This window comes from Pelophylax lessonae (genome assembly GCF_965119305.1).
Source record: "Pelophylax lessonae genome assembly, chromosome: 9".
NCBI classification, from domain to species: domain Eukaryota; kingdom Metazoa; phylum Chordata; class Amphibia; order Anura; family Ranidae; genus Pelophylax; species Pelophylax lessonae.
In genome coordinates this window covers 60675320-60690986 of record NC_138776.1, presented here as the reverse complement: position 1 = coordinate 60690986, position 15667 = coordinate 60675320, and the positions used below count along the sequence as shown (strand labels likewise).

Genomic DNA, 15667 nt, shown 5'->3' with positions numbered 1-15667 from the left:
TGGAATGCATGTTTTCTTTTTAACATTTCACTGTGTCAGTTCTGCCCCTGGCGTAACGTTGTCGTCTCATACAAGGGGCCGACGTGTGTTCTATTCAGACCCTGAGTGTGGGTATATGGCGTTCTGTTACTCCTGATGAAGCAGCAGCAGCTATCTAATGCGTGGATCTATAGTAACAAGTCCCATTGGACCTGTCTCATCATTTGTGGGACCCCTTTTCATCTATTCACAGGTTACTCATGTATATGCATCTTTCTAGGGTGTACGAAGGGCACAATATTTAGTTCTTCTTTGGGTCCTTTCACACGGCCGCTCCGTGTGTCCGCAAATCATCCTATTTTTTTGCGGATGATTTGCGGACTTTAATGTAAGTGAATGGCACTGCAGATGTCAGCGGAATACCATCCGCTGACATCCGATTTTCCTCCTTTCAGTTCTGTTCCGTTTTTTGGAACGGAACAGAACCCTATTTTTTCATCCGTGTAAAAAACGGAAAGGAAGGAAAATCGGATGTCAGCGGTGTCATCCGCAATGCCATAGACTTACATTATGTCCACATATCATCCGCAAACGGATGGGATGATATGCGGGCACACGGAGCGGATGACACAAATGTCATCCGCTCCGTGAAAAAAAAAAAAAAGTCCGGCAGCGGAGCGGCCGTGTAAAAGGACCCTTAAGCTACCATTTATAGATATTACCCATTTTAGCATTTATTTACCAGTTTGATATTCTTGGGGTTTATTTTTGGTGCAATAATCACCCGTAATTCGGATTACACTCGCTGACCTATTTTAGACAGCAGAATACTCTTTGTGAATGTTTTGCTATCCTCTTATACTGTGGAGTTGTGTGCTGGATATTGAGGTTTAAATTTTCTTAAACTTGTGTTACATGTATGTTACTTGGGGGATATCTCTTTCAGGGGATATTTTTTTTATGTTTGTTATTTTATTTACGAATAAAGTTTCTGATCTAGCTACTGTTTTTATTTATTTTACCAAGATGTTTTAACAAAGTGATAGTTTTTCTCTTAGGCCCCTTTCACACATACAGACTGTTTGTCATCCATGCATTGATGGATGAAAAATGGACGTAAATGAATGATCATCCTTTGTCATCCATTTTACCATAGGAATGCATTATTCCTATGGAAAAATGGATGACAAAAGGATTGCCATTCATTTACATCCGTTTTCATCTGCTTACTTCAATATCTGTTTTTTTGAACGGATGAAAGCCCTATTTTTCTACCGTTAAAAAAACGGATGGAACATAAAGCGGATGTAAACGGACAAACGATCAATTTTTCATCCGTTTTTGCATTGGTATTGGATGTAAAAATAACGGGTGAAAAAAAGGCAAAAAAAAAAAACAGACAAAAAAACTTCATCCATTTTGACATGACTGAAATGATGAAATGAACGGTCGGTGTGTGTGAAAGGGGCCTTAGGAAATATTTGCTTATAGACTCAAATATTTTGCCGTCCACAAGTTGCAACTGAAAAACAGGCTAATTTAAAGCGGAGTTCCACCCAAAAGTGGAACTTCCACTTTAAATAGTCCTAACCCCCTGACATGCCACATTTGGCATGTAATTTTTTTTTGGGGGGGGGGGGGGGGGGGGGAACGAGCGGGTACCTAGTTTTGACAGGTACCCGCTCCCACTTCCGCTCGGAGCGCCGCGGCGCCCTGAGCGGAAGTTCTCCTCTCTCCCTCCCTCCAATCTTCTGGGACATGTCAGAGGTGCCAGAAGATTGCCGGGCAATCACGATGCGTAGCGCAACTCGCGCATGCGCAGTGCATACCCGGCTGTGAAGCCGCAAACTGTCACAGCCGGGTGCCCACATCAGTGATGCCGGCGCCGCAGAGCAGAGAGGGAGAAGACGGCGCATCGCTGGACCGTGGGACAGGTGAGTGTGCGGTTAGGCTGGAACTCCGCTTTAAAGAACATTGCAACAGAAAGATCCAGACTTACCCAATTGTCTCTAGCGCCTTCATGCTTCAGTGCAGTGTTCACATTAGGGGGTGGGGCTTGTGCTGGGGGTGCAGCGGTTAGATCTTGCTGGTTGGACAGTATATCGAACAGAATCAGAGAGCCTAAGAAATATGGAGGAGAAGGACTAGGCTATACAGTGGGAATAGAACATAGATTGTGCATGTAACATTAACTTAAAACAAACACAGTTCTTTCATAAAGATGATCAGGATGCCCTATGTCTGTTCAGTAGCTTATCTTCTTGGATAGGATATGTACTTCAATGTCTTTTTAAATACCGGCCTCCTGGAGCAGAGGGGGGGGCAACTATATCCTTTGTGTTAGCCAAGTAGCCTGCCTCCTAAGATAGAAAATGTACCCCAATGTCAGTTTAGTACCTACCTCTTGGTGGGGATGGAGGCGTTAGGGAAGAAATTTTATTCCATACGTCTATTTAGTAGCCTACCTCCTAGGATAAGAGGGTTTCTTTAGTACCAAATTCCTAGGGGTGGTGGGGAAAAATATTCCCAGTGTCTGTTTAGTAGCCTACTAAACAGGCATGTTTCTTTAGACTCAGTTCACACCTATGCAGTTTGCTTTTTTATCTGTTTCTGCAATGCATTTTTGACACATTTTTCACAAGTTTTTTATGCGTTTTGCATTTTTTTATGCTTTTTTTGCCAATTTGTTGTTGGATAGATTTAAGAATGCAAATTGCAGCAAAATCGCAGGAAAAAAAAAAAAAAAAAAAAACACACTACATGCTTTTCTGCAACTTCTCCACTGAAGTCTATTGAACCAAAAACGTACCATTTTGCTTTAAAAAAAGTCCCCAACTAATGCTATTCGTATATTTGGAATGCTCAATGCTGTAAAGGCTTATCTTCATGGGCATGAAGTTAGATTGCATAACTGTACCTATGTACTACTGGCCATAATATCAATGTTTTATGAGTTTGCTTTCCTCTGTTATTATTATGATTTCCTTTCCCTGTTTGTTATTATCACAAATAGTCTTAATAAAAATTATTTAACAAGAAAAAAAAAAAGTCCACAACCCTTTCCAAAAAGGCAGCGGCTGAAAAAAAAAAAAAAAAAAAAAAAAAAACACACAGATTGCGAGTATGTCCCATCGGAAATTTAATATAAATAATAACCACGCTAATAAATGAAAAACAAATCTGCAGCTAAAAGTGGGATAACACCTATGGAAGACGTCGCCACGCAAAACCCGGAAAGCCGGGCGATAGTGTATCTGGCCGGCTTTTCTTTGGACATAGCGCTATTTTATCTACTGAATGGGAGTTCTTCTCCTTTTATTATTAAAGTGTTTGTTTTTACATATTACACTATGGAGGCTCTTTTATTCCCTGTATGTTAACCCTTGGATGGTTGCTGCTTATGACATATATGGTCTGAGTGCGGTATATGGTGGAACATCTACCCCAGTGACGGTCTCCGGTATACCTGATCGATACTGGCTCCTCCATCTGGACCCATCTGAAATGGAGTTGATTGGTGTTTATATTACCAATATCTGCACACTGGCATGCCTTATTGACAGATGCACCGTGGAGGAGGACTTTGTATTTCTATATACTCTATACATCGAGTGTTTCTGGGACTTTCATTACCCTTAATCATTTCGTGTTATTGTGCGTTTTTATAAATAGTTTTTTTTTTTTTTAAAAACTTTGTCACTTTATTGTTTCACTAATAGTGTGCACATTTACTTTTACATATTCATTTGGTTTTGTCACTCTATTTTTTTATTATTAAGTGTGCACATTCACATATTGGTTGAATATATATACAACTAGGAGTAGAATAAATGCAAATGAAATATCCTGCTCACCCAGCGCTAAAAGGGAACTTTATATGGTAGAAGAGTTCATCAAAAATGCACTCTAAAGATACCAGCTGCCACTATACATAACACAAACATAAAAAAGGAAGGTGCACTCTTTAAAAATTTTCAAATAAAACTCCCCACGAGTCCACTAGCGGCGCTCACGGTGTATTGTCCACATACACCTATATCTTATATAAGTAAATAGAATTCCTTGTGAATGAACTGCTTAGATAGATGCTTCTAGATACAATTCAGCGTCCAAATGATAGTCCATAAAAGTGCATCAAACCGCATGCATATAAACTGCAGGATACAAGACCTCCACCTCACCACAGTGCACGCCCAATGGTAATGCACTTACCAGAGGCGGCTTAAAAATAAGCCTGTAGTCTTAATCACGGAAAGATCCTCAAAATCCCGGAACCGGTGTAAGGTCCTCTCCAACTATAGCAGGGAGTGTTTAACCGCTCACCAGGATGTGCATGAAAATGAATGTCAGAAACACATAGTGTAATCCCGTTTTACCATTTATTTCAGAATAAAATCAAACATTAATCCCTTAGGAATTGCACTCACATGTATAAATAGATTGACAAACTTGTAAAGAAAAACTTGTATTGCAAGTTACCGAACCATCGATTGTCAAATCCCGTCTGTGTCTGCAAACCGCCAGGTACCATGGATGGATGTCTTCCGGGTGTGACGTCAGACGTTGCCGGTAACTATGGAAACCGCGTGCTCACGCCCTAACGTCGACGCCCTCAGTTGAAGTCCGTGATGACGAAACGCGTTACGCGTGAGCACGCGGTTTCCATAGTTACCGGCAACGTCTGACATCACACCCGGAAGACATCCGTCCATGGTACCTGGCGGTTTGCAGACACAGACGGGATTTGACGATCGATGGTTCGGTCACTTGCAATACAAGTTTTTCTTTACAAGTTTGTCAATCTATGTATACATGTGAATGTAATTCCTAAGGGATTAATGTTTGATTTTATTCTGAAATAAATGGTAAAACGGGATTACGCTATGTGTTTCTGACATTCATTTTCATGCACATCCTGGTGAGCGGTTTAAACACTCCCTGCTATAGTTGGAGAGGACCTTACACTGGTAATTTATTTATTTATATATATTTGGTCACTTATAGCGCAGCTTTTACTTTATGTCCCATAGGAAACCATGTTAAATGGACTGTAGTGCGTTTCTGCAAAAAGTATAAAAAAAAAAAAAAAAAAAAACACACATAGGCGGTGAACCAAGCCTTAATACCCACTTCCTAGGGGTGGTGGGGAAACCCTCTGTTTAGCAGCTTACCTTCTATAATAGGACATGTACCCCAATGTCTGTTTAGTACATACCTTGCCTCCTAGAATAGGACATGTACCCCAATGTCTGTTTAGTACATACCTTGCCTCCTAGAATAGGACATGTACCCCAATGTCTGTTTAGTACATACCTTGCCTCCTAGAATAGGACATGTACCCCAATTTCTGTTTAGTACACAACTTGTCATGGGGCGGGCAGTACTATATTCACTCCTAAGAGGTAAGCTGCTAAATAGACAAGTACCTTAGGGGAGAGATTAAAACTGGAGCACCCCAAATTTGGTGCAGCTGTGCATAATAGCAGCTTATAACTTCAGCATGTTCAATTAATCTTTGACAATAAAAGCCGCTGATTGGTTTCTATATAGAGCTGCACCAGACTCAAGTTTTAGTAAACTCCCCCCCGTTAATGTCTATATAACACGTTACCCCCCAAGCAGGTTTTATGCCCCAATGCCTATTCAGTACACTACCCCTTAGGAAAGCTGCCTAGCCCAAAATCTGCTCAGTACTACAGCCCCCTAAAGTAGGTTTATAGCCGTCTCTCTGCTAGTAATTAAGACATGATAAGCCATCATGATCGTTCACTGGAATAAATACTGGCAGACTTTCAATCAACAATCTAGGCTCCTCATTAAACACAAAGCATTCACTACAGCTGGCACATAGCAGGCTGGACCACTTACCTAAACTGTGACCAGCCACAGACACCCTTCCTGTAAAATCTGGGTTTCGGCTCATAAAGAGTTCATACAGCCGGTTCATCTCCAAGCTGACTTTGTCTATGATGGTCTGACAGTAGGTGGGACTGTTGTAGAACAGAATGTCCAGGAGGGTCTCATTGGTGAAGTGTCGAAGACGTGCAGTACTTGGCAATGTAATTTTCTTGATCCTCCTACAAAGACAGAATAGTGCAGCCTCTTACTAAAGCCGTAAAAAAAAAATACACACACTACATAAGCTTTAATGAATCAACCACTTCAGCTCCAGATTTACTTCATGACCAGGCAATTTTTTGCAATATGGCACTGCGTTACTTTAATTGACAATTGCGCGGTCATGCAACACTGTACCCAAATAAAACATATGCCTTTTTTCACAACTTTTGGTGGTATTTGATCACCTCTGCGTTTTTTTGTTTTTTTTTTTCGCTATAAACAGAAAAGGACTGACAAATTTGAAAAAAAAAAAATCAAAATTTCTTCATCAATTTAAGCCTATGTGTATTCTGCTACAAAAAGCCCAATAAGTGTAAATTAATTGGTTTGCACAAAAGTTGTAGCTTCCTCAAACAATATATATTTCTATAGTTTTTTTTATTATCATTATACACACACACACTTTTTTTTTTTTTAATTTACTATTAATGGCGGCGATCAGCGCCTTATAGCGGGACTGCAATACTGCGGCAGACAAAACACTGACACTTTTTTGGCAACCAGTTACACTAATAAAGTGATCAGTGCTAACAATATGCACTGTAACTGTACTAATGACACTGGCTGGGAAGGGGTTAACATCAGGGGTGATCAAAGGGTTAATGGTGTGCCTAGCTAGTGTTTGTGTACTATGGGAGGTGCTTTTAATAGGACAAGACATGAATCCATGTCCCTGCTTTGAGACACATTATCCATGCCTTGCCTACCGATGAAAGGGCAATCTGCCTTGTTTATATAAGCAAATTGCTGTTTTGCCTCTGTACCAAATGATTGGCGGGTGTCAGGGGACATTGAGTCCACAGTACCCGCTGATCGGCTCCCGTTGTGTAGAACCACAGAGGGAGCTAGCTGGCGGCAGCCTGCATTCGCACCCGCTACCTGGAAGCGCAGGATCAGTATATCTGCTATAGGGCAGTGGGCAAATGACTGACAGTATTTAGAACAAGGACCGTGAATGCCAAACAATGTGTTGTATCCCAGGCAGTCAGATTTAGCCCAACACAAATCGGACTGACAGGTTGTTAGGTTGTGTTATTACAGAGGACGACTCGGCAATCATGATACACCTTGGCAACAATGACAAAGTTAAGGGAAGGTAATCAAAATTAAATTTATGGCAAATAGGAAATTAACATGAAACCAGATCCCCAAGGTGGAGCTTTCAGAATTACGGTCAGTGCCCCAAACCATACCAGAGAGACAGCGGGAGGTCAGGGAAGTAAATGAGTGGCTGAGCAGTAGGAAACGGCTGTTCCAGGAAAATTTCCAGTCTGCTATATGCTCTGCAGTTGGGCCTAGCTGTAGGTTAAAAATATCTTAACCTAAACAAAAATGAAAAAAAGTCACTGATTTTTTTCCATTCATTTTGTTTTCAGGCTAAAAACATTTTCAGCAGGTACAGAAAACACCGGTTGATTCTCCCTAAAACGTATTGCCCTTGTCACTTCTTGTGAGATTAAAAGAAAGCACACAAGAATCATCTTTATCATGTAACCTTGTAATCCTATTAATCTCCCATGTAATAGAGATGAACCAAGGTTAAAGTCCAGCCTGTGTGACAACCAAGATTACTGCAAAAAGAAAATTAAAAGGCACGATAAAAGAAAATGAATGCATCCACCACATCTAAGAACTGGCAAGCTGCAATTACATTTGTTTTGGGTTTAGATATACTTTAAAATGGAGAAAGCATTTGTGTGGGGAAGAGTACAATTCTCTGCAACGTAAGTTGGTGTTTCTGTTCTGCTATGAGGCCTCATGTGCCCACACTGGAGAAACGCATCATGTACGCTGAACATTACTTACCTGTCCACACCAGTGGCATCACCATGGAGGGCACTATGCCAATGGACTGGCAGGAACTCCACACGGCGCACCTTGCCCTCTTCCACTGACTTTCTGAAATGACTTTGCAGCAGCTTCAGGGAGATTGCTCTGAAGTCATCCACTGTGTAAGAGAAGGAAAAGATTACTGGGGGGGGGGAAAGGGGGCAGTTATCAATAACCATCCTCCCGTACCTCACCACTGTAAGATGAGGAAAATGACTGCTAATTCTCCCACTTCAAAGTCAGAAACCCCCACCAGTAAACTTGTCTCTGGCTAGTGATTCTAATGCCTCGTACACACGCATCGATAGATGGCCGTGAATTTTCAGCCAACGTCCGATCGGCTGATTTTCGGCTTGTTAGTATGATGCTTTCGACAACCGACTTTTCGTCCGAAAAAAAATCTGGTGTGCAGACTATAAAATTTTTGATGAACGTCAACCGAACGGCCGATTTTCTGTCAGTCAGTACAGATTTCAGCAGACAAAAATCTGATGAGCAAGACTGGGCATGCTCAGAGAAGAAAAAACACACGAAAAGTGAACCAGAACATGACATCACTTCTGAAGTTGATTTTTGTTGGCCGAGAAAATTTGTGTGCAGTCTAGAGCACATTTCAACCAACACAACAACACTGGACAAAAGACGGCCGATCGGTCGGCCGATAATTGTTGCGTGTGTACGAGGCATACGTTTTTGAGGATCGGCATGTCAGATAGGCAAATCATATTTTCTGGGGCCATCTGGAATGACAAAAACCAAATCACTTACCCATTTACAGAGCACTCCAGTGCGGTCTCATAACCTCCCCAGCGGCCAGCTTCAGAGGTGAGGAGAGATTGCCAACAATGCCTGTGCGGGGGCATAACCCACACTGGCTTAGTATGGGGCATCTGTTGTTGGCTGTCCCTCCTCTTTACCTGAAGCAGCCAATCATGTAACTGGACCAGTGTGCCCTGTGAATAAGTAGAAGGATCTTCCTTTCACAGGGTGGTTACAATAGGAATAGGGGTTAGAAGGGGGTGGGAGCAAGTTTAAACTAAGTTAGTAATAGTCTGAACTTCAACTTTGACATCACCTTGTTACAATGAATGACCACAAACAACCTTTGAAAGATTAGGCCTCCAGTATAGACACTCTCCTCAAAGAAGTGATGGCAACAAGGAAAAGAACCTTTTAGGTGAGACCCCCCCTGCATAAAGATCTTAAACAGTGAGAGGTCAACGGTCTCTGAACAGAATGGAAAGAGCAGAGACTTGAATTTTGATGATACTGAGAGACAAATGCTGGCCCAGACCCCCAACTGCAGAAAGAGGATTTGTACTACACAGAAACTACTGGAGGGAAAGACCCTAGATTCACACCAAATATTCCCTCCGCATCCTATGAGAGATCTTCCGGGAAGTGGACTTCCTAGCCATCTCCAGCTTAGATATAATCCTTTTGCTTAAAAACCGCACTTTACCAGCCAGGTTATTAAAGCCAAAGACTGGGAAGCAGGATGGTAAACTGGCCCATTGGGACCGTAGAACTGGGTGATCTAGCAGGGCCCAGGGTTCAACCGCTAAAAGTCTCACCAGGTTGGTGGTATACCACATCCACCTATACCAATCTGGAGCAATAAACATTACTGGAGTTCCAGCCAGCTTAATCCTGCAGTGCAGACAAGACTTTTTCCAGGGGAGAAGAGCATAGCTCATAGTACACTTATACTACAGAGCCACCAGTGCTTTCACCAGGGAAAATCTGCACATGGATACAAATCTGTGCACTTTGTTGTTTAATATGGAGGACAGGAGATCCACATACAACTTCCCCCACCTGTAACACAGGCACTGGAACACCTAGGTACAGACGTGGCTGGCTGAAGAAGTCTGCCTGCCAACAGTCTATGCCTGGGATGTATATGGATTACAAGGCTAGAACAAAGTCTGCCCAGGACAGGATGTGCTTTACCTCTCTTGCCACAGCGAGACTTCTAGTTCCATCCTGACAGCTTAAAGCAGAACTTTTGATAAGAATGAAGGTTCTTTAACAAAAGTAAATACTATAAAAATTCCACATTAATAAAATTTATGCTAGAGTGTTCTGTAAATTGCCTCTGGCATTGCTTCTGTTTCTTCTTCTTGGAGGCCACCATTTTGTTGAAGCCCAGAGCAGTAATTTCCTTATTGCAAACTCTCCCCCTCCATTTCTCTCAAACTATGTCACTTTCTGCAATTCAAATGTGTGAATTTCCAGCACTGATTGCATGTCTTGGCTCAACTAGAGGGGAAGGCTGCAGAAGTTTTTACAGTGCTGAAGTGCCAAAAGAGAGACTATCAGGGAGAGAGGACTCTATCCTTGTAAGTTTAACTCCCCCTGACAGCAGAATTTGCCCTGTCAATCCAATTCTCATGCAACAGTATAGTTTAGCGGCTTCTGGATTGAAGAAATTGAACTTTTTTAAAGACAAGAGATGGCCGGATCCACAAAGGGAAAAAGCTACGTCCGAACAAGGTTAGCACCAAAAAGATACAAATCCAGTCAGCGCTTGGGGGGGGGGGGGGGGAGGGGGGACATATACTGTACGTAATCCAGGTGCTTCCAATCTTTGTACAGAATTACTGGAAAAGTGAGTGAAAAGGGAATGTTTTTATGACTTTAGGGGCCCATATAGGACCCAAGGCCTGAAAAAGCACTGGTAGAAGCAACAAGCTGATCCTCTAGCTCCAGAATATTGTGCACTGTGTCAAAAGAGTCTCCTTTACTACAGCTGAAGGTTTAATTAAATAAGTTTCTTAGCTTTTCTATTTAAAAAAGTGAAAATAGTTTTGTCTTTTTAAAATTTTAAACATGCAATTTACAATACTTGCGTCGTTTACATTTTCTGGAGCTTCTCAACCTTGTCTCTGCAACAACATAGCCGCTCTTCCTCATGTGCAAGTGAAGAAGGCTAAACTTTTCACCCATAAAACGTTTCGCTCTCCTCCAGGACCATGCTTCTGTACTTCTCTGCACACCCAACTCTCTGTCCCCCCCAGCATGTCTGGTCTGCATCTCCTCCGACCCCCATAAACATCCTCTGTATTCCCCCCCTCTACCCCTCTTGATCAACATTCTTTGTACTCCACTCCTCTACCCCCCCTCCCAGTATACCACCTCTGTCCACTCCTGAAAAACCTACTCTATGGGTCCTCCCCTTCTTTATACTCTTCCTATAAACCACCTCCTCTTTACTTGCCCCCCTCACATAAAACTCTGTATTTCCCCTTTGCTGATCCCACCCCACACCTCCTGTATAGTTCCCTTCTCTACCCTTCCCTCAAACTGCTTCTGCCCACCCCATCTTGCTCTGCTTACCCCCACTCAGAAGGTTAAACCACCTAATGAAGGTCACTCACCACATTCCACCATACTTCTGAAGCGCAAATCACACACCGGCCCAATCCCATGCACCATGAACACCAGATGATCGGCTTGCGGAACCTCACCTGCAAAAGAACACAATCTGAGAACCACATCTCCAAAAATCATGTGTCCTACTGGGCACAACTATCAATGCCACACAGCATCTCCCACCCCATATGATGGACTCTTGTGTAATGCCTCAAGTGGTGAGAAAACCCATAATCTGTAAGGATTAAACCCCAAACCACCCATTCACCTACCTACACCACAAAACATGAGTAGGGTGGAAAGGGTACTGAGTAAGAAGGTACTGCAGGCAGCACCAAGGACAGGATTTGCATTTCAGGTCATAATGTAGGGCAAAGTCCCCATAGCACTGCCAACAGACCACAGCAAAATTTAGTATGACAAAGGCTCAGGTCCTCCGTCTCAAATCGACAGATAGCAAGCCCTCCTCAGGAAACTTCCAACCACATCTCAAGCCAAAGACAATTTTTACTGGCATCTCCGCATAAACTGACATGGCACAAGATGTGGCCAGCTTCTCTATTTTGGTCCAAAATACTGTTTTAGTTGGAAATTTCAGGAGGCAGCTGAAATATTTCTCTTGTGAAAGCTGCATTTAAACTTAATTGAACTAATTAAAAATTAGCATGGCCGTATTCTTAAAGAACAATCACCAACCCTGCTCCTTTTCTACATCAGGCCTTGCACTGATGCAAAACTTTTTTGGAGGGGGGGGGGGGGAGGCAATAGTGGCATGGGGTTAGAAACACAATCAGTTTTTCAATGGTGTCTGTATCTATTTTGTAGAGCCACCTTAGGTGTCCTGGTAATCATTGTCAATCTAAAACATAGAGCTGTCACCAGAACAGGAAGAGGGGGAAATAGGGATCCCCTTCCACTGGGGACCCCCTGTTCCCATGACAAATGTCCAAGAAGGGAAATTCCAACACTTTGGAGAGATTCCCTCTCCAAAGTGTGGGAAACCTTGATTCATGTAAAGTGGGGAATGTGAAGAGAATCTCCTTGCTGGCACAAAAAAAAAAATGTAATACAAAAATTTCCGTCTGTCCATCAGTACAGTATATTCTATTTTTGCAGTTTGGTGGCTGCTACACTATATTCTTGGTGCTTCCTTAATTACCGAACATTCAGTACAGGTATTTCCCCTGACACAATCACTGTGTTCTCACAGCCAGGTGCTTGTAATGGAAGCTTAGCACTGCCTATATAGAATTGCTGAACATGAATGGATGTCATTTACTGTCTGCAAGGTAACTCCAGACTGCCTGACCCCAAATGAATGAATGAATTGCCCCTCCATCACTGACATCATGCGGCTCAGTCTCTATGGCCCTTCAATGTTCTGTCTATACAGACAACCACTTGAGGCAGTCCCTGCAGGCAACGTACCATCTGGAATTTCATCGTGGTCATCTATTCCCCTCTTCACCACTCGTGGCCTGGACTGCCCATCTTGTGGGGTCCCCCACTCATCCGGAATTGCTGACTGCTGAAACTGGACGATCACCTGCAAAAGATGACACCAGGTGAAAGGTCTGAGATAAAGAAGGGGCAGACCTATAAGCCCTATATCTTAAGACATCCTGGATCACAGATACCCTTAAAAAAATGATACTGTCCACAGAAGCTCCAGCGCAGAATGTGCACCCTGGGTCTTAGGGGATTGCCAGCTCTGCACAATGTGAAAAAAAAAAAAAAAAAAAAAATGCACCCACCTTGGGGTTGTGCATAATAATGGTTTCACCACCCGGGAACTCCAGCCTTCGATGCCATTGATTGGTAGTCACTGCCTTCTTATACTCTGCCTGAAATGAAAGCACCACATCACATTATACATACATTTCCCATTTAGGATCTCCAATAGGCCAAAAGACAAGATCCGTTTACCTCTAGCCTTTCACTAAAATCCTCAGTGTATGGTACAAATCGGCTGTCTGAGTCTCCTTTGTAGAACCAAGAACACCGTCTGACCTCCAAATCCTCCTCCTCCCAGTAGACTGCTTTCATCTCCCGATCATACAGGCAGACATCATACCGCCCACCGGCTGTACTCACCACCACACTCTCAGGGTCTGGCTGGACTACACAGGAAACAGAATGGGATGGCAAAGTCAGTGGAGACAAACTCCTGCTGAACTATGAGCACAAACTACTTCTTTACCCAGATGAATGGGAGGTAGTCTCTCTGGACTCAAGAACTATCAATATGGTTATGGATCCAACATGGCCGATAGGAAAATCAGTGTGCATCTGTGCTCAATAAAACGGTCATTTTAGTTCAGTAAGCAGTGAGGAATCACTCACCGGAGTTGTACACCTTTTCCAAATTCGCAGAGTCGTACATGCTGAACGCCGACCAGACCTCACGTTCCTCCACCAATTTACAGAAGAACCAGTGAGGCTGGACAGCCTCATACAGGTTGGGCACAAAGTGAGCCACTGCTGGCACTGTGGGAGCAGCAGGCCTGACACCGGGGTACGGTTGTGTGGCTGCTGCTGTCATGTATGGGGTCGACATTGGTGGCGGCTGAAGACAAAAGAAAAAAAACACATTTATTGATGATCATAAAGATAATAAAACAAACAATCATTTAATAAAACAGTCTCATATTTCATTCCAACACTGGTTACCCAACAAACAGTTCATCCAGGAACTATAAAGCCAACTTGGAAATCTCTGCTAGGGGAGCCCAAAATGGCCAGTAGGATGCCAAGAAAACATTTTTTAAAGTGTAAATTTAATCAAAAAATTATGTCCTGCTAGATCTCTTCAGGTTGGCCCCTTTTTACAGGTATATCCATGTAAAACATTAAAAATAAGTGCCTACACTGTTAAAAATCCTGTAAAGCTCTGGTTTGCACATGCTCAGTTGCTTTCCATTGTTTGTATTGTGCCAACAATCAGACCCTCTAGTGGCTCATCTGCTGACAACCTAAAGATTTACTGCTGTTCAGGGGTTTTGGGCTTCAGCAAAATGGCAGCCTCCAGCAAGAAAAAACAGGAGCAATGCTGGAGGCAATTTACAACACACACTAATTTTAGCAGGATAAATACTAATGTGGAAGGGGCAAAGTTTTGCTTTAAAGGAGAAGTTCACCATCTATAACAGGTTACACCCACATTCAGTGTAAAATGCATCACGTTACTGGTGAAGCAGCCCCCACATCCCACCAAGTCCCTGTTGCGACAGCCAAACGGGGATCTTCTCCACTTGGCGGCATCATTTATTCAGAGTTCTGTGAATGGGGGGGTACTACAACTACCTTCAGCCATTGCCGCCAACAGTTTGTAGTTCTCAAAGAACTAAAAGGGCAACGATGAGCACTCTAGGTAGTCCACTGAATCTTCCAGTCATTCAGTAACTGCCTGCCAGTACGAGGTATGGGCAGACAGTTACACTGACAGTCTGCAGGAGCCTGGGATTGCACCTGCAATTTGCTGATCATGGGTGCAATACTGTAAAGGCTCCTCAATTTAAAATTAAAAAAAAAAAAAAAAAAAAAAAAAAACAAACAAACAAAGTTTACCTTCAAAAAGATGTGCATTTATTTTTATATTGTTTTTAATTTTAAAAAAGGTGAACTTATCCTTTAACCTCCCTAGCGGTATTCCCGAATGTGGCTCAGGGCTAACTTTCAGTACCAAAAGCTGTAACCCCGAGTCACACTCAGGATTACCCCGCAATGTAACTCCCCTTCCCTGCGATCCCCCGCCATCCTGACAGTCTCTCCCCGCTCTGTGCACGGCCGATTCCCGGCACTTGCCTTCCGGTTCCCTTCCCTGCGAGCATTGCGACGCAGTGGGGTGGACCCAGTGGCAAATTCAAAAGTGTAAAAACACTAAATGACATGATACAAAGCTGTGATCCTAATGGATTACACTGTATCATGCCATTTCACCACAGGATTGCACCTGGTGACTTTCCAGTGCCCTGCCAGTGCTTTTCCAGTGCTTTGTGCCTGGAAAATAGAGAACGACCATGGCGTCCTAAAATCATTCTTTTTGCACAAAAGCGCTTTTAGACGAACTCGAAAACAGCGACGGCGAAACTGAGTTACTTGAAGAACTGAGCGATATGAAGAATCATTTGATATACTTCCCAAATGCCACAAGCTATGTGCCAGAAAGAGACATCAGAATCGTCGCTGTCGTCACTTTCCGTACCTGATGACGAATTTTCCCACGAATCGCTATCGCTCAGTTCTTCAAGTAACTGTTTCGCTGTCTCCGTTTTCCAGTTCGTCTAAAAGCGATTTTGGGCAAAAAGAACGCTTTTTGGACGCCGTGATCAAACTCAAATCAAGGCACAAAGAACTGGAAAAG

The 15667-nt window shown here is 42.9% G+C and overlaps 1 protein-coding gene across 1 annotated transcript in view; it reads right to left on the bottom strand.

Annotated features, from left to right (window-relative positions):
- Window positions 1-15667, bottom strand: part of SEC23IP (SEC23 interacting protein) — a 71406-nt gene that overhangs the window by 43832 nt on the left and 11907 nt on the right. Inside the window, exons 3-10 of the mRNA XM_082268046.1 lie at window positions 13648-13870; window positions 13231-13424; window positions 13059-13148; window positions 12733-12850; window positions 11310-11399; window positions 7906-8047; window positions 5848-6056; window positions 1979-2100 (exon numbers count right to left, since the gene is read on the bottom strand). Coding sequence (XP_082124172.1) covers window positions 1979-2100; window positions 5848-6056; window positions 7906-8047; window positions 11310-11399; window positions 12733-12850; window positions 13059-13148; window positions 13231-13424; window positions 13648-13870 — 1188 coding nt within the window. The remainder of the gene's footprint in view (window positions 1-1978; window positions 2101-5847; window positions 6057-7905; window positions 8048-11309; window positions 11400-12732; window positions 12851-13058; window positions 13149-13230; window positions 13425-13647; window positions 13871-15667) is intronic.